General features: G+C 35.1%; 3 protein-coding genes across 3 annotated transcripts; 1 reads left to right on the forward strand and 2 right to left on the reverse strand.

The window, feature by feature from the left end:
* The first annotated feature begins 415 nt into the window (after positions 1-415).
* TUA5 (tubulin alpha-5) lies at positions 416-3,558 on the forward strand. The gene is made up of 5 exons (XM_059574098.2): positions 416-629; positions 1,189-1,403; positions 1,492-1,691; positions 1,930-2,438; positions 3,030-3,558. Exons 1-5 carry the CDS (start codon positions 517-519, stop codon positions 3,340-3,342), a joined length of 1,350 nt encoding a protein of 449 aa, XP_059430081.1. The 5' UTR covers positions 416-516; the 3' UTR covers positions 3,343-3,558.
* A 1,372-nt stretch (positions 3,559-4,930) lies between these two features.
* On the reverse strand, positions 4,931-5,740 carry LOC132163676 (ethylene-responsive transcription factor ERN1). Its single transcript, XM_059574043.2, has one exon. The coding sequence runs from the start codon at positions 5,732-5,734 to the stop codon at positions 4,931-4,933; it is 804 nt and encodes a 267-aa protein (XP_059430026.2). The 5' UTR covers positions 5,735-5,740.
* A 4,332-nt stretch (positions 5,741-10,072) lies between these two features.
* Positions 10,073-21,523, reverse strand: EMB2734 (ARM repeat superfamily protein). The gene is made up of 20 exons (XM_059573625.2): positions 20,157-21,523; positions 19,232-19,435; positions 17,298-17,402; positions 17,119-17,184; positions 16,872-17,036; positions 16,207-16,281; positions 15,929-16,083; positions 15,362-15,497; positions 15,206-15,275; positions 14,971-15,098; positions 14,742-14,798; positions 14,157-14,342; positions 13,930-14,022; positions 12,131-12,216; positions 11,976-12,042; positions 11,830-11,896; positions 11,611-11,747; positions 11,384-11,475; positions 11,201-11,267; positions 10,073-10,688 (listed from the first exon to the last, which is right to left on the reverse strand). The coding sequence occupies exons 1-20, from the start codon at positions 21,384-21,386 to the stop codon at positions 10,524-10,526; spliced, it is 3,351 nt and encodes a 1,116-aa protein (XP_059429608.1). The 5' UTR covers positions 21,387-21,523; the 3' UTR covers positions 10,073-10,523.
* Between the last annotated feature and the right edge of the window lie 4,676 nt (positions 21,524-26,199).

Here is a 26,199-nt window from a genome sequence, read left to right on the forward strand (position 1 = left end):
GGTCCTCCCTTTGTTTTGCCCATTCTACCCTTATTTGTTATTTTTATTTTCAATACTCTCTTTCTCTTTTCTCTTTTTAATTTTAGCAGCAGATTCTTTGAAGAGCTTCAAGAAAATAGAGGGTTAATATGGTCATTGGACAGATACGACATGTAGCTATGAAGGGGCCCAATGAAGGCTGGCAGTGGCACCGAATGGCGGGGCCTATTCTCATGACGCCGGACTCTAAATAAATTATCAAATCCCATTTTGATTAATAGTCACCGAGTCTTCTCTCACACGAAAAAAAAACAAAAAGAAAAAAAATAATAAAAAATGATAATAATAATAATAATAATAATAATAAAACATAAAACATAAAACAAAAAAATAGGGTTGGTAATAAAAGAAACGGAGAAAGCACTTCACATTTGCCTAGATATTTCAGTTTGAGTTTGATCAAAAGCAAAGCATACACCAGAAGAGAGAGAGAGAGAGAGAGAGAGAGAGAAAAGAAGAAGAAGAAGAAGAGGAAGAATGAGGGAGATAATAAGCATACATATCGGGCAGGCTGGGATTCAGGTGGGGAATTCTTGCTGGGAGCTCTATTGTCTTGAGCATGGCATTCAGCCCGATGGGATGATGCCCAGGTAATTTTTTTTTTTTTCTTCTTATTTTTCCATATTATATATTCATGTATATATATGTAATGCTTGAATATATGCATCTTTATGTGTATTTATATATGCATGTATGTGTTGCTGGAGTTCTTTTTTACGATCCATTGCAATGAAGCTAATGTGGATCTGAGAGATGGGATTTTTCTGTTAGTATCATTATATTTGGAGGTAGGTTGAAGATGTGTGGATGGTTTTGGGCTGAATATTGGATCGACTTTAAGGATGATGTAATTTGAGAGGATCCTCACTTGGTTTAGCAAGAGAGGATTTTTAATGGGTTTTGATGTTGGATTTGGTTGAATTCAGAGATGGGTGTTCTCGATTTTGCCCAAATAGTTGAGTTAATGGATTTGGTTGAATCAGAGATGGGTGTTCTCGCTTCTAGTGGGAATGACCCGAATCTGGAACAGTAGCTTATTGTGTTATTGTTAAATTCTCTCGATGTTTATTAGTTAACTATTTTAGGGCTTTCACTTCCCGGGTCAGATTTGTACTGAGTTGGTTACGAACCTCTATTATGTCTTTGCAGTGACACTTCAGTGGGTGTTGCACACGATGCTTTCAATACCTTCTTTAGTGAGACTAGTTCAGGTAAGCATGTGCCCAGGGCTATATTTGTGGACTTGGAACCCACTGTCATCGATGAAGTTAGGACCGGGACTTACCGGCAACTCTTCCATCCCGAGCAGCTAATTTCTGGCAAGGAAGATGCTGCTAATAATTTTGCAAGAGGGCACTATACTGGTAAGTGACACTGTTTGCAATTTGCGTAGGCGGATACTCTTAATGTGCTAATCTTGTTGTTTTAACCTGATTCTGGTTGGTTGTGCAGTTGGGAAGGAAATTGTAGATCTTTGCCTTGATCGAGTGAGGAAATTAGCTGATAACTGTACTGGCTTACAAGGGTTTTTGGTGTTTAGCGCTGTTGGTGGTGGTACTGGTTCTGGTCTGGGGTCCTTGTTGTTAGAAAGGCTGTCTGTAGACTATGGAAAGAAGTCAAAGCTTGGATTCACCATCTATCCTTCTCCCCAGGTACACACACGCACACACACACATATTTTATCTCATCTATAACATTGTTGTCTGAGTGGGTCTAACAATGGCTAGCTGTAAACATTTCTAGATGATTCTATCACATGTGGGTGTAAAAGTAAAAGAATAGCACGGTTGTGTTTGAACTGTGTTTATATGAAGGCAACTATGTTTTGTTTTTTTGGCTTTCTATTTTTGTTCTGCTTACTGATACCCTAGTGACTTCTTGCTATTGCAGGTTTCAACAGCAGTTGTGGAGCCTTACAACAGTGTCCTCTCTACTCATGCCCTTCTTGAACACACTGATGTGTCTGTGCTCTTGGACAATGAAGCTATTTATGACATTTGCAGGAGATCCCTTGACATTGAGAGGCCAACTTATACCAATTTGAATCGATTGATATCTCAAATCATATCATCCTTGACAACTTCATTAAGATTTGATGGAGCTATCAATGTGGACGTTACTGAGTTCCAAACCAACCTTGTACCATATCCCCGGATCCATTTCATGCTTTCTTCATATGCCCCGGTCATCTCAGCTGAAAAAGCATATCATGAGCAGCTTTCAATTCCTGAAATCACAAATGCAGTGTTTGAGCCCTCAAGCATGATGGCTAAGTGTGATCCAAGGCATGGGAAATACATGGCCTGCTGCTTAATGTACCGGGGAGATGTTGTTCCCAAGGATGTTAATGCAGCAGTTTCCACCATCAAATCCAAAAGAACCGTTCAGTTTGTTGACTGGTAAGGGGATAAAAAGAAAAGATACAATTGCCTAGGAATACTAGAAATTGGATGAAATATACTCATGAACTTTATCTTGGAAAAATGATGTCTGAGATTTTTTTTTGTAGAGCTACTTTTTTCAAATGATTAGCTATCCTTGGTATCATTTTGCTCAGAATGTATAGATCTTAGTTTGTTTTTAAACTTGTTTGACCTAATTAATCTCACCATCTAGAACATGAAATGCCTAGCTGTTCCTAGTATTCTGGATTTCGAACTTATCAAAAAAGAAGTATTATTCTGGATTTCTTCTGCAAAAACTCAGTGAATGAAATTATTTAGAAAAACTCAACTGTTTGGCCTGAAACCCATTTTTTGTCCTTCTTGTTGTGATTGGCTTGATTTCTCCATTCGAAAGGATGGTATCAATTGCACCTAACTAGTTAGAGTGGTATTGATTGCATAGCCTCAAGTAGACTTTTGAGTTGTTTTCACGTGTGTGATTGCCTAAAGCCAAAGAACTTGTGAGAGATAGGCATTGTAACTGTGCAGTAAGTCTTCTCTGTACCCGGCTTCCAACACTTGTTTTTTGTGTGTTGGATTTTTCAGGTGCCCAACTGGCTTCAAATGTGGCATCAACTATCAGCCTCCAACAGTTGTACCCGGGGGTGATCTTGCTAAGGTGCAACGAGCTGTTTGCATGATCAGCAACAACACAGCAGTAGCTGAGGTGTTCTCACGTATTGACCACAAATTTGATCTCATGTATGCCAAGAGAGCTTTTGTTCACTGGTATGTCGGTGAAGGCATGGAGGAAGGGGAGTTCTCAGAAGCCCGTGAAGATTTGGCTGCTCTTGAGAAAGATTATGAAGAAGTTGGTGCTGAAGGTGCAGATGATGAAGACGAAGGTGAAGATTACTAATGTGGATTCTACATTTGTAATGTAGTTTTGTGAGGGCGTTCATAAGAAGTTTGGTTCTCTGTATGGGGCGTTTGCCTTTGGCCCTTTGCTCTCTATCTTACAGTTCTTTTGTTTCTTTGTATTAATGTTGAGTGCATGCCATGATATATTCAAAATTATTTCTATGTTGGGAATGGATATGCCTTTTGTGATAACAATGAAGTGATATTTCAGGGCCATGAGTTCGCAGTTATCTCTTAGAAATTCTTAGTTCGATCTGGATGCCCATATCTTTTACTGGTTCTGTTACTAATCACGTGTGGTCTTAATAATTGATTCACAAAATGTGGAATATTTAATTGAAATGAGAGGTAAATAGTGCAATCAAGTTCAAATTCATAACCTATGTTCTAGTACCATACTATATTAAGTCAAAATTTATCTCGATAAGATAGGGTCAATTTAATTAATACTTTTAATTTGAGTGAATGAGTAAATATGGACATATTTTAACTGAATTTCTACCCGTTGATGGGAGACTGATGATGCAATATATTTGCTGGTAGGGAGTTTGTAGGATTCTAGGGTTTCAAAAATTTTCACAAGGGGAGAGCTCGCGAGAAAGTTATGGGGACAATTAACCATGATAGCTTCTAATTCTAACCGTAGGCCATCAAGGCCCCCAAAAAAATGGGAGTTTTAATAGGACTACCTAAAACCTTAGGCCATTCATTGTCCGTAAAATTGATGAGTCTTTTTATTGACTAGAAAATTGTCTTAATTTGTTAATTTGTTAAGCACAACGGTCAAATATGTCACAATTGGGGCTTACACAAAAGATAGGACTAGATTAAAACTGACAATTTTTAACATGAGCTGCGACCCGACATATTCATGCCTAAGATGTTTGACCATTGACACAATTCATACATGAATTACCACCCCTAAGTTGGACTAAGAGAGAAGGTAGGCTGGTAGAACAATAAAAATTGTGAAACTTCATAACCTTGCTTTAATATTATGTAGAGTTTACACAAAAAGAAAGGCTCTGAATTGCTGTAAGCCTCTCATTATTCAGAAAATATAATAATGTGACCAATAAATTTCTGTTTTACAAATGGGGATTTCAAGAGCACATTTTTTGTAAATTAATTCTGGTTTGATTTGTACAGTGCGGTGTTGGTATTGTCTTTGGTGAGATGCTGAGTGTGTGTTAGGGTTGATTGTCTTTGGCTGTTAGTAGGTGAAAGAAGTAAATATGTGTTTGTTTAGTTGCCTCTGGTTGTATAATAAGCTGTAAATTGTAGTTTCTGCAGCTGAGTTGTATTCAGATTTGGTGGTTTGGTGTCTTGATTCTTATTCATTATATATATATATATGACAGAATACCCTTTTTATTACAATAATACCCTTTCTAAATATTTTCATTATAGAGAGAGAGAGAGAGAGTCAACTTGGACCAAAAATAGTGGCACTCTTCAAAAAATACCAGATCATTTCATAAATCAAGTACAGCTGCTAAATCTCATTCTTTCATATTTCAATTATATATATATATATATTTGTAGAACATATTTCAATTATATAAAGAGAGAGAGGGAGAGAGAAATCAACTTGGACAGAACAAGTGACACAAAGTAGAAAGATCCCAGAGAGCATCACTAGCATCACAAGTATTCCCCATGTACTCATTCACTCCATTCATTGCATACAGCGATGCTGAAATCTGTCTTTCTACCTTCATTTGCTCGAATTCTGTTAGTTCCAGCCCTGCTGTTCCTGCAGGCAACAAACCACCATGTCTCTGGAAGTCCATCCTCTCTTGAATTAATGGAAGCTGATCAAACCCCGTTGGAAATGGCCACGGGTGATCAGAATGAGACTTCCCTGCTTCAAGTCCTGCAATGCAGTTGCTCAAGTCTGGTCTATATGCATCACCAACCATCTGGGTGCCTTGATCTTTGCCACTAGATGGAGCACTATAATTAGAACTATAACCGGCGAAGGTACTAGCGAGACAACAACCGGAACTAATTCTAGTAATCGGTTTAATGGCGGCGGTTGGTGAAGGGTGTTGTTTCAAAGTCTTTTTCTGGTGAAGGAGGTTTTTAATTTTCAAAGAGATGAGTGAATCAGGGGATACATGGGTGGAAAAATTGGTTCGAGTATTCGAGCCACGAAGAAGGCAAGCGGCTTCATCGTAAGCTCGAGCAGCTTCCTCAGCCGTCTCGAAGGTGCCAAGCCACATTCTTATCTTCTGTGTTGTGTCTTTGATCTCTGCCACCCACTTGCCAGAAGGCCTCTGTCTCACCCCAACAAACTTGCTTCTGCTATTGCCGGAAGTCCTCTCTTTGTATTTGCTTTGCTTGTTGGCCGACACTCCTTTCTGATGCTTATGAGTTAGATGCTCCATTGCTAACTTTGAAGGGGAGCCTTGAGCTAAACAATGAGAGGGGAAGGAGCTGATTTATACAAGAGAAGGCAGAGAGGGCTTTTAAGTTGTTATGTTAGTGGAGAGCTCGTCTTTGAATTCTTGTCAGCATGTCATATTGACGACTGATTTCTCAACGTTGAGTTGAGACCAAATCATACAAAATAATTGGGTATCTTTATATATCATTGTCGCAGAGGGACATGCAAGCCATTTTCACAAAGGGGAGAAAAGGGAAACGAAAGAAAAGCAAAAAAGAACAGAGAGAAGAGAATAGATAAAGAGATAAAAAGGCATGCTTTGTATTTTCTTAATGTTGTCTGTTTTGGTAGGTCGGAGTTGTTGTCCTCACACACCTAAGCCTTCAATTGGTCAACGATAAACAACCAATGGTCGTGAAGGCACGAAGGCAAGACACTTGGAGCCCCGGCAACACATTAGGGATTGAGATTGGACCGTTAACGAAGGAGAAAACAAAGTAAAAGCTCGCATGGAATCAAATGGTGGGTTTGGTGGAATCTCCTCTTCCCCTGCTACGGAACAACATGGGTTCACCAAGATGCAGGGGAACCAAGGGAAAAAGACAAAGCAAAATAGAAAGAGCTGAGAGTCTCTGTTTCATTAAATAACATACTATTCAATGCAGTCTAAGATCAAGATATTCTCCATTGCAAAACACTTCATGAGTCCAGGCTAACCTGTCTCAGCCTCGCCATTTACAGCCACTTCTCATTTAGAAAAAGTTTTCTTACAACGCAATCTGAAATTTAAATTTGTCTAAGATGCGTGCGATTTTCAACTTGCATTTTTAATAAAAATGTGTTACAATCACATACATTTTAAACCCCCTGCTACATTAACCCAGTAAAATGGGAGTGCAGTATATAACGTTGCTCTTTTATAATAGTAATTCAATACAGATAAAAACAAATTCTGTATTACTCACATCTGCAATTACCTAAGCCAAATTATCAGATAAATCAAGGGTATAGTGCTTCAGAAATAAATGCATATCAGCATATGCACGTATGGTCATTTCAATTTTGGGGGTAATCATATTCATATATATATATATAAAAGCCGAGTTTTGACGTAGAGAGTGCTTAGAATTACGACACGTGTCCTGAACCCATGTTTTAGAGAGTGCATATAATTGCGACACATGGCGTTATAAAGAATGAACAAGTTTTGGGCATTTAAAACCAAGAGGTTTTATTCGTAATGCATTTAATTATTTTAATGAAGAAAACAAAAGGTTCCGAAATTCTCTCTCTCTCTCTCTCTTTATTTGTAATATATTTAATTGTCTTAATGAAGAAAACAAAAGGTTCCCAAATTTTCTCTCTCTCTCTATTTTTCTTTTTATCTTCTCTTACTTTTTGTTTTCGTTTGTGTCCCTTATATTTTTTTCAAATTTATATATTATTTTTATTCAAATATATATAAAAGCCGAGTTTTAACGTAGAGAGTGCTTAGAATTATGACACGTGTCGTGAACCCATGTTTTAAAGAATGCCTATAATTGCGACACGTGGTGTTTTAAAGAATGAACAAGTTTTGGGCACTTAAAACCCAGGAGTTTTATTTGTAATGCATTTAATTATTTTAATGAAGAAAACAAAAGGTTCCGAAATTCTCTCTCTCTCTTTATATATCAATATTGTGAGACAATTAAAATGTAGGAATTTTATTTGTAATATATTTAATTGTCTTAATGAAGAAATATTATTTGTATTGAAATAAGATAGATGATTTATTTGATTACATTAAATCTTGATTGAAAGACCAATTTTTTTAAAGAGTAAACCGATTTTTTAACTCATTATTTTAAAAATTGAACGGTTCATATTTTTTTTTTCTCTCTCTATCTCTTTTTTTTTCCTCTCTCTCTCTCTCTACAAGTCATTCACTCTCATTCCACATCTCTCTCACCGGTTCATATCTCTCTCTCTCTCTCTCTCCTTTTTTTTCCTCTCTCTCCACGTCTCTCTCTCTCTTAATTTCAAAGAAAAAGACATCTCTCTCCCTCCACTCTCCAACATTAATATCTCTCCTCTTTTTTCTCTCCATCTCTATCTTTCTCTTTCTCCACTCTCCAACATTAACAAAAACATAATCTATTGGCCTAAAAATTCAAATTGGAGGTAATTATTCTTCTTAACCTTTTTTTTTTTTTTTTTTCCAAACCAACAAAGTTTTAACATATTCTAATTTATATAAATTAAACTAAAATTAAAGGTCTTATCTTTTAATTCATTTGAATGTTTATGGATTTTTTTTTTTTTGGTCTAATTTACTCGGATTTTCAAGCATTTTTTCTCTACTTTTGAAAGCAATATTATTTTGCTTATTATTTTTTTTAATATTTGGAATTATATAGGTTTTATTTGTATTGAAATAAGATAGATGATTTATTTGATTGCATTAAATCTTGATTGAAAGACCAACTTTTTTAAAGAGTAAACTGATTTTTTAACTTATTATTTTAAAAAGTGAACGGTTCATTTTTTTTTCTCTCTATCTCTCTTTTTTTCCTCTCTCTCTCTCTCTCTCTCTCTCTCTCTCTCTCACTCTTTTATTTTATTTTTTTATTTCTTTTTATTTTTTCTCTCCAAGCACTCTCATTCCACATCTCTCTCTTGAACCGGTTCATATCTCTCTCTCTCTCTCCTTTTTTTCCTCTCTCTCCACGCCTCTTTCTCTTTTTTCTCTCCAAGTCTTTCACTCTCATTCAACATCTCTCTCTCTCTTAATTTCAAAAAAAAAAAAGACATCTTTCTACCTCCACTCTCCAACATTAATATCTCTCCTCTTTTTTCTCTCCATCTCTATCTTTCTCTTTCTCCACTCTCCAACATTAACAAAAACATAATGTATTGGCCTAAAAATTCAAATTGGAGGTAATTATTCCTCTTAACCTTTTTTTTTTTTTTTTTTTTTTTTTCAGACCAATAATGTTTTAACATATTCTAATTTATATAAATTAAACTAAAATTAAAGGTCTTATGTTTTAATTCATTTGAATGTTTATAGAATTTTTTTTTTTTTTTTTTGTGTAATTTACTCGAATTTTCAAGCATATGTTTAAGGTTTTTTTTTTTTTTTTTCTCTACTTTTGAAAGCAATATTATTTTGCCTTTTATTTTTAATATTCATAATTATATAGGTTTTATTTGTATTGAAATAAGATAGATGATTTATTTGATTGCATTAAATCTTGATTGAAAGATTTTGTTTTATTTTGTATTCATAAATTTTTTCTCTCTCAAATATTGAGAATTATGTGAATTTTATTTGTATTTAAATATAACCTTTAGCATGTCTTTTTATTGAAAGAGTGATAATTTATTTTTTAACATGATTATTTTAGCCTATAATTAATAAAAAAAAAAAATGAAGATGCGTTTAAATTTTAAAATCAAAGATAATAAAGAACCCTGCGCATAACGCGAGTTATATGCTAGGGTATATATGTATAAATAGATACACAGATACTTCTTCTTCACTTTTGTAGAGGTAACCAAAAAGAATTTTCCTTCCAAAATGCTTCTTCTTCATTTTTGTAGAACACTTATCATATCATTTTTGGATTTATCTTTGTGTATCTATGTATAAATTCTTCACGAGTGTAAATTAATTATTTTTATGTTTGTTTCTCTAGAAAGTTTCATTGTATTGAAATATAATAGGTATCACACCAATAAGATTTTATGTTTTAATTCATTTGAATATTTTATTAGATTTTTTTTTTCTTCGTTTTGTGATTTACTCAAATTTTCTAGCATTTTTTGGAAGTGTTGAAAGAAATTTATTTGATTGCATTAAATATTGAGTGAAATGTGTGTTTTATTTTGTATTAAAAAAGAAGAGAGAAGATTTTGTTTATTTTACTCTGTATTTTTTCTGAAATGATTAGAACTTTATGAATTTTATTTGTATTACAATATAATAAATATCACATCATCAATATTAGAGTTTCCTACTAACTTTCTATTAATATTTTAATCATCAGAATTCAAGTGTCCTTTTTGCTATTTTTATTTTTTATTTTATACTTTTCATTAAGTAAATGTTTGGTATATTTCAAAAAAAAAAAAAAAAATGTTTAGTACAGTAATTTACTGGTGTATAACCTTTAGTCTGTATTTTTACACATATATTTTAACTTAGAATAAAAAGTAAGATAAATGTGTTTAAGTTTTGAAATTAAATTATAATGAAGAATCCCGTACATAGCGCGGGTTACATGCTAGTTTGTTTGTATAGAAAGAAACCATTTATTGTATTGGACATGGTAATAAAGTAATAAAACCACAAGCGTAATAAAAGAATCACCATTAATAATTCGGAAGAATATTCTTGAGTGTATGAAATGATAAACACAATGGGCCAAAACTGCGACAGGAATTGCCTCCCTGGCAACCCTTCAATCTCACGCACCAACCTTGCAGAAAATGGGGAAAAGGGGAGAAAAAAAAAAATCTCTCAAAAATCACAGTTCCCTACCCTTCTCTTATGGACTCAAAACCACGCTATAAAAGTATAAGTAACACTTGAACTATACACATTCTACAAAAACGGATCGTTTCAATCGCAGTGATGACTATCACACTCAAACTGATGCCGGCTTGCTGTAAAGCATCATGCCCAAGGAATGGTGGAACCATCTTATGGAAAAGAATGGGTGACAAATATATTTCACACACAGAAAGACCAGACAAAGCAGTGTCTCCTCAACACACAGCAAGATGCTGCCTTTTCGTCAATGGCGCTATTGCGAGAGGATAGACTGCAATGCGAGCTGCTGCTGGGGCTGCAAGGAGGACCAAGTAGAGGCCAAGGTAGCTGGTGGTAAGGTCTGCTGAAGCTGCCTTAGCAGATTAATCATTCGGCTTGCAGTTTGTTCTGTTGCTAGATCCTTACCCGCACATAGAACCTACCAATTAATCACACCCCTCAATTAGAGAAAAATATAGCAAGCAGTTTTAAAAAGTATATGCACTTGGATAGCATTTGAGTAAGACCACAACATAACTTGAACATACAAGGTCATTTTACCAGTAATTAACATTCTACACTAAAATCAACAATAATACAAGTGTTCGATATGGGTAGAAAGCTTGGTGTCAAATAAATCTTTTATCCCAAGATCTTGCAACTTAGGTCATGGCTAAATAGAATCAAGGAATACAAATTATTTCTCCCATATCTTATGGTAGACGAAAAGCATTTACAACACATGCACTTCATTGCAGAAACCTACGTAAGAGAGAGGAACAGAATACATAAGGCACTAGCTAGTCTAACCACCACCTGCTGTAAAGCTTATACGCTCAATGGCCATCCAACAGACTGGGGAGATTTGAATTCACAAAAAGAATTTTTTTTTTTTTTGGTATAATCCAGTTGAATCAAGGGTGTCTAATCTACAAAATAATCAAAACTAACCTCAGCAAATACTGCAACAATCTTTGGGAGATATTGATTGTTGGGCCCCAAAATTTCCCTGTCTGACCTGTAGATGGAAAGAAGCTCCTCGATCAATATGATGGTATAGTTATGCTGAGGCATAAATAAATTAAAAGAGAACAAATGAGAGGAGTGCAAGTTGGCCAAAATTGAAGTCCTTACCTCTCCACCATCGAACAAAGCTGCTCATGAACAACTTTCGCCTCGATCAAATCACCTTTAATTGGCAAGCAGTTTAACCATGCAGGAACAACCTGCCAAACACCAGAAGACATACAGTACTACATTCAATACCTATTTATTATTATTATTATTATTTTTTTTTTTTTTTTTTTTTGGTTGAGGAGGGGGGCCTGGGGGGAGGGAAAGGGAGAGAGAGATGGGAATACCTGAGCTGAATCTATGCTGTCACGATGAAACTGGCATATTTTTCCTAGAGCAGAAACAGCATTATCATATGCCATGATGTTATCAGGTTCCAGGGCATTGGGATGCCGTATCACAACATTTAACCTCGAAAGAGCCTCTGGACAAAGCCCATAATTATTGTTAGTACTATACAACAACATATTAGCACCAAATCCTGTAAGAGATGAAATCAGAGATACCTCCGACAAGATGTTTAAATACAGGCCCACCGAACTCTGCACAAACGCCAAGGCCATATACAGCTGCCTGAAAAAATAGTAGTGCAACTAAAATGAGAACTGTAAACTTAAAACATATGAACTATGGCAGTTTAGAAAGTGCAGACCTGTCGGACATCAGAATTCTCATCATTGCAAGCCTCCAAAAGGAAGGGAAGAAATGTATCATAGTACCTGTTCCATCCACAATATAAGAAAAGAATATATAACATGTTCTTTATGACGATTAATGATCCCTAGCAAACATCATGATAGTGCATACTTAAGCGCTGCTTCACGACACTGCTCTGCCACATCATCAAAGATGCAAATCGCAATCCTTCTCTCTTCAGGTGTCTTATCCTTACCCTGTATTCAGAAGAAGAAAAACAGTTTTGAATTGGGCAAAAATAAAGGATCAAAAAATGCTAAGAGCAACAAAAAAAAAATGCTGACAGAACAAAAATATCAATACTTACCCAAAAAAAAAAAAAACAAACAAAAGATCATTACATCAAATCAAAGAGTTCGAAAGAATCAAAGTATCCCGTATAGAATTGAAAGAGTTTAAATCACCTTTAGACTTTACCATAAAAATCAACCAAAAAAAGTCATTTTCAATTAGAAGGAATCACAAGAACATAAGATGAGGTCTTCCTAATTAAATCAAACACAATCAATAATATTTTCAAAATGACAAGCTGACTACAAAATAAAAAATTAAAAATTAATGCAAATGGAATTTCTGTTTCATTGACGTTAAATTCAGCTACAAAAATTGTCTTCACATATTTAATACACAGATTGATCCATCCTTCAACCCTATCCTCAATCCTTTCCCTTCCATGGAGGTAAACAAATATCCTTCCTATGTATGGGATTCACTAGGGGATATGTGATTTTCATAATAAACCTCAAGAGACAACAAGCTACAGCCAAGGCATACAAAGCAAATGTTTTTTACTGAATTCATGCATAGGAGAGAATCCACAAAAAAAGAATTAAGGACTATCATGAGGCGCAATCAACAACCATGAAATAGCAATGGCATTTTAAAGATATGGTTCGTAACTATGCTCAAGAAAAGCTTGAAGCAGCCACTCGGTTCAACTACAAAATTGTTTGCTCAAAACTACGCCATAGAATTCCACCTTCCTCTTGTGCCATATCCACTGGTACGCCTAGGCTCAAATCCTCTCCCTCATACTCTGGCATCTTTAGTACATTCACCTCAGCATACCTATACTTAAAACAGCTGGACCAAAGTCATAGCAATGTTTCGAAGCATATAAATTATAATCGAACTAGCCCCACTCAAAACTTTTCACTAAATACAACTTGCTCCACTTCCATGCACTTCATCCCCTTCCCCTTGGGTCTTCTCCTATTTTGTGACTGGCTATAAATCTATTCCCTTGCTACAACTCTTCATCGTGAGAGAGAGAGATGACTAAACACAATTGGCCCATTGAAAATAAATCCAATGAATCAATCATTCGTGATGATTGTGCTCATGTTACTTATAGCTTCTTAAGAAAGCAATTGAAGATATATTTGATTAAGATCATTGGAAAGTGTGCTTACAAATCCAAAATTAGAATATTACAACTTTCAACAAGATATTTTGATTGGGCTCACTAGTGATTGGAAAAAAAAAGAAACAAAAACAAAAACAAATAACTCGATACATAGTACAGGATAAGCAGCTAAAGCAAAAAAATTGAAATAAAGAGTATTTGTGAAACCAATCCAGGAAAAGAAAAATGGTTAGATGATGGCATCAATTCAACATGATCAAATCTGCAAAAGATAGGACAAAATCTAGCAACAATGAACTGTAAATGAAAGGCATATCTCAAAATGTTTTAACACTGCAATTTTTTTTTTTTTTTTTTGATAAGTAAAAAAGATATATTAAACAAAGCGCAGAGGGGCGCAACCCTAGTACACAGGGAGTACACAGGCATATCTCAAAATGTTTTAACACTGCAATTGTCCACAAAACATGCCTTAAGAGGAACAAAACATATCAAAATTATAAATCATGATTCAAGAAGGGACCAATAGAATGGCAGAACTTACCCACATAGGTGTTAGATATGATGACAGCTCATCAAAGAAAGGCAAGAAAGCGGCTTTGAATGTTTTGATCAAAGTTCCCAAGATTTCACCCACCTAAAACAAATAGGTTTAAGGCCAGAAACATGAGATTCCAAGGATAATCAAAATATTGCTAAAGTTAGATAAATAAAGCATTTCATCTATCATTTAAGTGCATAACGCCAATGAATAGCATATGAAAAACTAACTTGGTCAAAAACTTCTTCCTCTTGCTCATTTTCCTCTTTAATCAATTCCCCCTCCTCAGCATCAAAATCTTCAGCTTTGGTCCTCTCTGCTCTCTCTTTTTTTCTAGTTGAACTAGCTGTGATAACCTGTTTTATCTCGTCCACGATGGACTTCACTTGGCTTTCATCCAAAAGTGTTCCAGAGATCTGAAAGACAGAATACAAAGTTGGTAAGATAGCTTTAAGGATTGCATTGATTAGAGGTTTGGTGCACATAATTCCTAAGGCACTAAACCAGTTTCTTCTTCTGAAAAGGAAATTTGTCACAAATCAAAGGGGCAGACAGAAATTTCTTCACACGATCCCATTATGGATCATCCAAATCTATACCTTCCAATAAGATCTGAATCAAATCCAAATTTTTTTAATCCTAACTAGCAGCTTCTAGCAGAGAAATGACAAGGAGATATACGAATTCCAACACAATTCAACACTGAGAAGGTGAATTCAAACAGGTAAGTTGAATTTAACAAAGAATAGTTGCAAAAGACCTGAAAAATTGGGCACCAAGAAAGTTATGCAAATAAACATCAGAGTATGACAAACCTGTACGCATTCATTTAAAGCATCCAACATACTTGCACATATCTCTGTATCAGGTTCCTGCAAAGCAAATTTGATTTAACTACTTTACCACCATCAAAGCAAAAGGAAAAAAAAAAAAAAATTCTAAACCATCAGAACCTAAAATATCAGACCAAATAGGGGAGGGGGGGAGGGGGTGTATTAAATCTTAAATAAAAGCACATGACATATTAGATAGAAGAACAATTACCTTATGTAATGCCTCCACTAGAGCTGGAACGATATAGTCAGACAATTGCTTAATATAGGACTCATTACGACCTTGAGCTAGCCCCTTCTCCACAGCTAATTTTGCAGAACGCAGTAGTTCCGGCATGGCTAGAAACAAAAAAGTACACGTCTCCCATCAGGAGATTAAGCAAGAGTTGAAAAGGAGAGAACAAGATAAGGAGAGAAGAAAATAATATAAATGAACAATTCTATACCTGAAACAGCTGCTTTCCTAACTTCTTCATGAAAATAAAATTTGAGAAGTGGAACCATCGTCGGGGCCACCTGTATAACAGATAAATCATTCTTGAATTATCAAGTTGTTACAAAGCCTACTAAGAAAAGTCCAACAACTATGCACTTAGACGCACCTGATCAATCCATGGAAAGAATCCTTCTTTCAGCTCATCAGCGTAGCAACACAGCATATTACAAGCTGTAGCTTTTTCCTCTAGAACACTAGTCTTGATCCCTATCCTTTTATCTCCAAGAGTAATGGTCTCCATACTGTAGTAGAGACAATTCTTAGAAAGATGGCCAATACCATTTAGCAAGACAAACACAACCATTGACACACCTTGCCTAAAATGCAATGGTTGCAGCATCAAAGATAGGATTTCAAATGCAACAGTAGCAGGTGCATTTGGATATGCATTTGCGGTATTGTTTGTATATGCGTGTATGCATGTGTGAAGAGAGAGAGAGAGAGAGAGAGAGAGAGAGAGATGTTAAGAACATTAGAGAAAAGAGATCGTACAACTAGATCTGTCAAAGGTGCAAAAAATGAAAACTTGAATTGCTCAAATAATAGAAAACCTAGTGTCATTGGATACAGATAACCAGTGAGCTAACACATAGACACTCATTATACATAGTGTAATCATAAGTCCAGTTGTACAGGTATTAAATGAACCTCAAGGAGTAAAATATGTGCAGACCTTTCATCATCAGAGTCTTCAATATCATTATCTGAATCTGCAGATGTAATGGTTACGTCAGGCTTGAGTTGAGCAGACAGAAGGAGAGGGGGCATGACAACACTCATATAAGGAAGAAAATCTTGTCCCAAACACTTGCAAAGCCTGGCCCATGCCTATAAATTGTAGAATAATTATGATACAAGGAAAATAGCATTAATAATAATGACAACACTAATAATAATGATTATTATATGATATGATGATGTTTTCAGCACATTTTAAATGATAAAACCTACTTGTAGCATGTAACTTGTTGTTGGATCATCTGTCTCCAACTGAGATCCTTGCAAAGACATAAGCACTTCCATAACCTTGTATAAAAAATAAAAATAAAAATAAAAAATACAAAAACATTAGATAGAAGTTTTGCCTAAATAAATAAACTAATACACATTGTCCACCACAAAATCACCCTCAAAATTTTGAAAAGAAGAAAAGAAAGCAGTGAATTAATTGATTGCAAGACTTAAATTACAATTTCATTCCCTAAAATGGATGTAAACTTTAGATTGTTATGTTATAATAGGATTAGATTCTTGTATACTTCCTGTGTACCTAGGTTGCGCTTTGTGCTTTTAATGATATAAAGAAAAACACACATTTGGAGCTTCTCAGTAGTGGAGAAATAAAGAGAGGAGAGAGAGAGAGAGAAGGCTTTGATATTTAATAAAAAAATTTAAAAAAAAAGTTACAAAGTTTGCATTTTAGGCTCTGTGAATAAAGGACTAGTTGAACAAATAGTAAGGCTTACAAGAAACCCTTGAAATTCATTTATCAGTACATTACCCTTTGAGATTAAACAAACCAATTTTAAAATTAAAATGCACTCTCAAAGAGAGTAAAGGGCTAGCAGTAGAAAGTACTTGATTCAGGAGAGTTCTATGTATATAATGCTACTTACCTGCTTTGCATCATCCCTAAACTTCTCCTTTCCAACAGCCATTCCAACCAAACTAATGCACTCCATGGATTTGGCACGGAGCATGCGATTAGATTTGTCAGTGGCATTTACCAAGATTGCTTTCAGGTAAGGTATAACTGCGTCATAATATTTTTGGAAGTGCTCCTACAGATATGCTTACCGTTAAACAGAGTCATTCACAAGAAAACAAAAACAAAATTAATGACCAGACAATCTCATGAAGTACCTGAGATGAATCAGCAACTGATGCTAAAGCAGTCAAGGCACCTTCTTGCACCATTTGTTTGCCATTCTGCAAGATACATACAAGATAATAAGACCTAACAGAAATAACTATGTGTTCATACAAATATAATTAAGTGTTTGCATTGCAAATGTGTTAAGTGCTTTTTTCTGCTGAGATACCTGAAGAAGTACAAGCAATTTGCTCACTATTCCATCCAAGTAAGGAGTTAAGATATCTGGTGTGCAGTTCTCACTGAAGTTGAGCACTGCTGAAGCGGCATGTGCCTGTAGATACAAAAATTTGGATAGAACAATGAATAAACCACTGCTCAAAAATAGAATTGATAACCTTTGAATACACACACTACAATTAAAAAAAAAAAAAAAAAAAAAAAAAAAAAAAACCTTAAATCACCATTCACCAAGTCGCCTCAAGAACCAAAACAACAGCGTATTAAATACACCAGGAGACCAAAGCTTTCAATCTACATGCGAATATAATTCAAGCAACTAAAAGGTAGCATACTAAGCACGAACACTAATATGATGATATGAAATACTTTTAGCCATATTTTACAAAACCTGATATATATTTATTTCCCCAAGTTTGAATTTATAGTACTCCATCCATTTATTCACCTCACCCAACTCTAAATCTGTTATTAACAAAGAATTTTAACAAGGCCTTTTACACTTCTAACAAATAAAATAGAGAAATAATTGGTGTCAATATTTTTCCCATATTTTCTCCATCTCATCTTACAAATCAACTCCACATAAGCCAATGGTGGGCCCCACAAATCTAATGATTGATCTATTGAATGTATAGGAGAATATGGGAGAAATATGGGCAAATTATTGACAACAATCATTTCTCAATAAAACATTCTGTTCTTTTCTCTCGATTCCAAACAGGATGAATCCATCTTATAACAAACATTACCAAAGTTGTGTTTGAATCCATCACTTCATATAAATGCGTTAAGTGATGCTGGACACATTTTAGATTCCAAGTACAGTAGATTTAGTTAGAACACCCCGCCCCACCCCAGCAGGCAAAAGAATAAAGTTTTTGTGGTTAATTTCAACCTAAATAAACTGATGGGTATAAATAAGGCAGTCAAAAGCACAGTTAGAGGGAGACATACTTCAATTTTCTATTTCAAGCCTAAATTTTTTAAGAGGAAAACCAAAAAAAAAAAAGAAACACTGTTTTGTGATGCGATATCAAGTAATACCCATTTTGATTTCAAATCACACCTAGATACCATTTAAATCAAAATGTATAAAGAGATGTTGAACGGTAAAATGCAAACAAATTACTAAACTATAATCAGGAAGTCGGACACTTTCAAGAAAAAGTTGTATTCTTTATTTAAAAAAAAAAAATTAAAGTCACAGAGTTATGCTCCAAGTCCAAGCCATACAACAAGATGCTGGTATAATCATTTTCCTATCTGTTGACCACAACCGCTCATTTTCAATAGATGGGTAAAATGTAAATTTCCAAATGAGAACTTCACAAATACTTTGTCAATGTTCACAAGTAAAACTATGTGCAAATATTTAACAAATAACATTAGTGCAATTGTAGGACTCATTTTGAGCAACAAAGTAGCTATTCAAGCATTTATTATTACATACTAGAAAATAGACTTGGAACTCTCCAGATCACATATTTACATCTTAACAGCTAAAAAGGAAGGCTGCAACCAAAAATAAGTCCCTAGAAACAAATTCAGACTATCAGATTTTGAGACAACATATTTTATTCCATAAGTTTCTATTGGTTCTTTTTGATAAGTGAAAATGCATTAATTTGAGGGGGGGCATTCCAAGAAAAGAACTCGGGACCTAAGTTTCTATTGGTTCTAGAATGATCCTTACTCCTATATCAAGTTATCAGCTAAAGCTTTATTCCCTTGATGACTGTGATGTCATGACAAGGAAAAATCTTACTCTAGCAGACTAGCACAGTAGTTTGATCACATAGGTCCAAAAGGAGGCTCAATCCACTCTAGTCCATTAGAGTGAGCAACTAACGGCATAACACTATAAGAAACAAAAGGGAAATCTTATTCAAAGAAACACAAAATGCCCACACTGCAACTAACCTGTACTCTGGGATTCTGAAAGTCATCCATAGCTGCAGCAAGTGCTGGCAGCACCCGCACATGGTACTGAACTTGCAAGTCTGGACCCAAATCCGTAGATAGTTGCCCAATTGCATTTATAGCTGCCCACCTCACACGCGGGTGTGGATCTTGGAAAGAATTTAGAACCATTGCCACCACTTGGTCCAAGTTTTTTAACATCACCTGTGATAATAGGGAACATGTCAACAATCACGAAGACAACAAAGGAATATAATTCCATTCAAACAAACAGAAAAGGCATGGTTTGCAAAACGCTTTGTCAAGTAAATTTGTTTTAACATAATTACCACAAAAGAGAGTCCTTAGAAACTTCATCTAGTGAGCACAACGAACACGGGAATCAAAAGAAAACAAGAGGACCCAAGACTCCACTAGGTGTGTATTTATTCTTAAGACATGTCCAGGTACTAAAAACATTTTCACTAATCTATTTCAAGTGTCATTATCAAACAATGTAAGTAACCGACCAAATGTTTTAACGTCTATCCAAAGCTGCCCCATTCAAATTCACACAAAAAGCAATGACAAAGAATAAGTTCAAAGCATAATGGGGACTTTATAGATAGCCAGTGCCGAGCTTCTGTCACCACCGCATATCTAGCATGTGAAGCATCTAATTACAACGCATGCTCACATGAAGAACCATAGAAGCATTCTAAGAACTCACCAGCATCACCAATTCCATTACCAAATATTGTAGAGCAGAGACACACATCAATAAAAAAAAATGGAAATCAAAATCAAAATGTATATACTTCACCATAAGAATTTAACCCACAACTCATCGTTCTTCAAATTCACATTTCAAACACACGAGAAGTAAATATAATCATAGGACACTACTAGGAACCAAATGAAATAGCACTGAAAGCATTATCATCACCTTCGCGCAACCCTCAGCGATCTGCGCAAGGGCAATCAGAGCAGCGTGATGCTTCTGCCACTCAGGAGCCGCCAAATATACCGGCAACTGCTCCGACGCCACCGGAACAATCGTATTACCCCCCAACGAAATCGACAGCCGGTCCAAACACTCCTGCGCGACACTATAATTGCTCGTCTCGCCTGCATCCTCCTCCTCGCTCTCCGCGGTATGCCACGCAGGATCGTCCTCAATATCCAAAAGCATCTTCATCAGAATAGCGAATAGCCGGCTTATGAACTGCGGCAGCTTTCGCATCATACCGGGCGCCCTCTCCCTCGCCTCGGCGAGCGTGATCACGAACTCGATCGCCAAATGCCTCGTCCCTTCCTCCAACGACTCCGCCTCCGCAATCTGCAGCATCGAGCCAACGACGTCGACTAACTGCCGCCGGAGGAACCTCGGCTCGGTCCCTGCTAGCTCGATCAACAACTCTAACGCCTCCTGCGCCGTCGCCTCGTTACCGTTGTTCAGCGCCTCGGTCAACGTCGTCATCATCGCCGGCAAGAGGTCCTGGAACCGGTCCCGATCCGCTGAGTTCGACAAACACTGAATGAAATTGATCGCCGCGTTGAGCGCCGCGATCTTGACGTCCGAACTCGGCGACGCCGTCAAGCACTGCAAAAACACGGCGTGGAGGTGCTTGATGTGCGGGACGAGCGTGTCGCCTATGTACTGCGAGAGCTGCGCGAAGATCAGGAACGCCGATTCCTGCATCTTCGGGGAATCGGACGAGACGCATTGGAACATGAACGGAAGCAGCTCTGGCCAGCCGTTATCAGGCAAAATACCGGAGGCGAGCTCCGAAACGGTGTCGCAAAGCTTCTTGGAGATTGACTTGGAGTCCTCGCGCTGGATAGAGGAGAGGAGGATGGACTTAATCGAGGACTGAGTGGGAGCGCTGAGTCGCGGCCAGAGATAAGAATCGTCGCGCGTGAGCTGCTTGCGGAGGAGGATCGCAGACATGGCGCGTGCCTCTAGGTGGGGAGAGGACTGGAGAAGGTGGGCGAGCTTGAGGGAGAGCGAGTTGGGGTCGGTCTGCTTGCAGAGGTTGAAGATGGATTCGGCCTGGGAGCGAAGCTCGTTGGACGAGGACATCAGGTGCGAGATTAGGGTCTCGAAGGGGGCCGAGTCGGGGCCGAGTAAGGCCGCCAGTTGGGCCTGCTGGAGCTGAGTCGACTCGGGATCCATTGGAGCGAGCTAGGGTTTGGTGGCGATGATGAAAACGGTGCCTCTCGCAGCGCTCTCTCTCTCTTCTCTCTGTCTCTCTCTCTCTCTCCCCCACACACTCTCTTTGTGTGTGCGTGCGTGTGATAGTGGGGGGAGAGGTTGGGGATTTTGAAGAAAGTTGGGTGGCAGAGTGGGGTTGTAGGGATTAGGAAAAAGAGGGAAAGCTGAGCTGTATTTTTATGCGTCATGATTAAATGTTCAACCTTTATTTTTTTGGAGGGAAATAAAATATTTACTCGATAATTTAAAATTGAAAAAATACAAAATGAGCTCATGTTGGAATTTAAAAAGTAACTTAAAACATTTTTTAAGTAAACAAAAAACATAAAAGTAATATTATATACCATATTTTATTTTATAATTATCCCAACAATATTCATGTGCTATTTTTAATTAACTCTTTAATTAATTATTTTTTTAACTAAAAATTTATTTAAACAGTCACATTAACATTACGAAATAGTTATAGCGTTATAGGATAGGTCCATCACCATCCGTCCATACAACTTTTGACAAAAACAGTCAAAGTGTCTAGATACATGTCACTTCAAATAACATTATTCCATAATTTTACAGCATCATATTTTCGTAAGTACTTATTTTCATATATTTTATTTTCATTATGTATATTCTTTAATTTATAGTTTCAATTAAAGTATCTTCAACATTTCATATTTATGTTTATATCTTTGTGTATCCATCTATATATTTTGTTCATATTCAGTCTAGAATCTTATAAGCAGTCTATGTTTAAATTCATCACTATGTCTTTAATTCTTTCGCTTATGTCAACTCGTTATGCGAGTCCCCTCTTGGTATCAAAGCCATGTATGTTTGATCTATTCATCTTGATATCCGTTCATATATTTGTTAATTTTAAAAAACAGAATTGTAAAACAGGTATATTTTCAGATGTTATCTTTAACAAAATCTTTGAGTTATATGGGATGTACGCTCTATGCCATCAATGTGCCGTCAACGCAGTTAGGCTGAGTAGGCTTGTAAGTCGAGAGGACACACAAAGAGCTATTCCAGAACACTTAAAGACCTGTTAAAGATAATCATTTGGAAGTAGAAAGTCTTCAATTTTGTTCTCTTGTTCTTAACAAATATTTTGAATGATGTCTAAGTTGTTTATATCCACTTCCTCTACGAGCTCTAGATCTAGTTTGCCTTATTTACCTGATATAGTTAATGAATAATAATATAACATTCCTAAAGCAACTATAGATTCACATGATTGGATATGAATATGAAATGTTGAAGATACTTCAATTGGAACTATAAATTCAATAATATACATAATGAAAATAAGATATATGAAAAATAAGTACTTACGAAAATATGATACTGTAAAACTAGCTTGAAGAAGCTTTAATTGAATGAAACATTCTGTAATACATGGATGAAACTCTTACATACATACTGTGAGATTTCACTGATGATCAGAAAAGGAGAAGAGAAAAATAGTATTTTCAAGTTCGGAATATATATATATATAAGAGAAATATTATGGGTACTAACTATTTTACTAACAGAGGCTTACTAAACTGATGTATAGGTTATTCATTGGTACTCGTTACATTTATTTTAATTAATTGTTTTTTTTTTTTTCAATAAATAAACTGCACATCAGTTTAACAAACTTCTATTAATAAAATAGTTAGTATATGTAGCATTTATCTTTCAAAAAATATATAAGAAAACAAAAAGAAAAAAAATGGAGCAGTGATCAAGCCACCCCATTTGATCAAATGAGAAGGCTGGTTCAACCACTCTCAAATCTACTTATAATAGATGGTTTAAATCACTCTCATTTGACCATTTGAAGTAACTGAACAACTTCAATAGACATGAGGTGGTTCGTCCATCCTAGGAAGTCGAGCTACCTCCCTGGCCAAATGGGATTGACTCGACCAGCCCCATGATCCATCCATTATATATATGTATATATTATAAGAGATACTTGTTGCATTATAATTGATGCTAATATAAAAGTTTAGCTTATGGATCTATTTTGTGTTTCTTAAATACATTTTAAATCTCATTGAAAATCAATTTTAATTTTTATATTTTCTTAATAGAACATGTGACCCCCGCATACAAATAGACTGAATTACATATTATTTTAATAAAAATCCGACCGAGTTATAAAGTTTGTGTTTTCCATTATTGGGGATCTATTATTTATTTTTATTAAATTTGTGAGTTTAATTATTTTGTTAGCATTAAAATTGTCACAATCGTGCGTGCTTTCACTTTGGCCGAGAAAATGGGTGTTTTCTAGCGGGACTATCTTGGGGACTTCAATTTTTTTTTTGGCTTGGCGTTTGGCATCTTGTACGGTACGTTTGAAATTTATCCAACGTTTTCTGATCAGTAGATGACAGATCTTATAAAGACGAGATGCATTGAATGGCGGGGGGGGGGGGGGGGGGGGGGGGGGGGGGTGCAGGGTGCTAATTAATTTTATCAAAATTTAGATGCATTTTGACATAGTTTAGGACAAAAAGTGTTTTGTTTGATAATTTTTTTTTTCTCTATTTTATTTTTTCCACGTGTTTTGTTTTAAGTTGGGTTACTTAAAACACACTATATCAGTCGGTATGAAATAATTATAATGTCTGGTATTATTCATTATCTTTTTTAAAACAAAAAAAAAATAACAAACAGTTTAAAAATTACTTTCACCCTTATGTCATATGAGAACGTTCTTTTCAAATAAAAAACACTATACGAAAAAAATAATAATAAATGGAACCGACTTTTAAATCTTGTTAAGGCAATTCATATGTGGTAGCAAGTGAGACTTTTATATCGGTCGGTAAGAAATGATTATAATGTCTGATATTATTCATTATCTTTTTCAAAACAAAAAAAATAACAAACAATTTAAAAATTACTTTCACCCTTATGTGATATGAGAACGTTCTTTTCAAATAAAAAACACTATACGAAAAAAAATAATAAAAAATGGAACCGACTTTTAAATCTTGTTAAGGCAATTCATATGTGGTAGCAAGTGAGACTTTTGACCTTAATTCTTATTGTTTATACCTTAAATCTAACATGAATGGTCATAAAACATTATCTTTTAAACCTTTTATCCCTTAACAAATCCTTTAAAAAAGCATTTGGTTTTTCTCTCTCTCTCTCTCTCACACCAACTCTAACAAAAAGGATAAAAAAGGTAAAAGAGAAATAGATTCATATAAAAAATGGATGTCTCAAGAATAAAATGGGGAATCAAGTGAGATGATGATCAAGGATAAAATTGAAAACTAGATAAATGGTTAAAGCGGTTATACCTAATGAAAGAGTCAATAATAATACTAAACAGTTGACAACCAAGAGCATTTTGAATGGTTGCCAAAAATGTTTGACATAATCCATGGCAACCAGCTCTTATATAAAAATATAAAAAGACTAACTAGTAACTAAACTGGAAATCAATGATTAATGGGAAAAAAAAAATCCTCCCAATTTTATTTGAAATATAATATTATTGAGCGAGAAATGCTAGAACATCAACTCTTGTCGTTCTCCATATATATATATATATATATTTTTAAAAAAAAAACTATTAAATTTGTAGAACCCACCTAAAGGAAGATGAATTCAATGGTTGATTTTTAAAAAATGAGGATGGAGAGTGATAGATGAAGGACAATATATAGTAGATGCTATAGCATTTATCAGTATTGAGATTTGTTACATTTTGAAGCCTTCTAATTATTTAAAAAATGCCCAAAACCATACAAAATAAGCCATAAAAAGAGGCTCAATGAAGGCCCAAAATTCCAAAATATGCTCAAAATGCCCATTTCTAAAAGATGAAATGTAATGCAGTTAGGAAATTTAATAACCATTAATCAGTAATTAAGTGTTATTTTATAATTAAATAATGAGCTTGGTCTAAAGTCAGTTAAATTATGATTAGAGTATCTATTTGTACTCTAGTGAATACATATTATAATTGATGAATAAACAAATTTTTGATTATGTTCTTGTGATTACTCTACTCTTGTCTTGGAGTTAAAAAAATAGCTTCCATGGTTACTTCATACCAAAATACGAAAACATGTCTAGAAATTAAAAGTTTTCCATTGTTGGGATTTGAACAATTTTATTCTTTATTTAATAAAATTGTATTAATTGTTCGATTAAAAATAACAATTTGACGTAATTTATCCCGAAAAACAAAAAAAAAAAAAATTTCGCTCATTGTAAAAGGCTAACACTGAAAGTTAAAAGGGAAACTTTGCTTAACCATTTATGAACTTTCATCACTTTTATAATTACGACTTTTCAGAGTTCAAAAACTATAAATTTAGTATGTCGAACTTCTAAATTTTTGTAATGTCATTTTATTTGTTAGGCTTTTTCTTTAAATGATCATGTCGAAATTTCCAACATGCCCCAATTTTTTATTAGAAAATAAAAAGTTACAAAGATTTAGATGTGGCTATTTTTTCAACACTTGAAATTTTTGCAATTTTTTTTAAAAGGGTATTTTAGTAATTTTAACATTTATCCATTAAGATTTAACTATAATAAAAAAATAAAAAATCTAACCGAATAGTGGCATTGTAAAAAATTGAAATGTCAATACAATAAATTAACAATTTTCAAAAGTAATAAAAATTCAAAGACTTGGAGTTAAAACATTTGCTGCTTCACGTAATAACACGTCGCTTAACTGAGACCGCAAAATATCCACACCCTCACGATAAGCCCGATGACTGTGAAGTCACTAGATCCGGACTCCGGTCGA

Source organism: Corylus avellana, chromosome 8 (genome assembly GCF_965113065.1).
Source record: "Corylus avellana chromosome 8, dhCorAvel1.hap1.2, whole genome shotgun sequence".
NCBI classification, from domain to species: domain Eukaryota; kingdom Viridiplantae; phylum Streptophyta; class Magnoliopsida; order Fagales; family Betulaceae; genus Corylus; species Corylus avellana.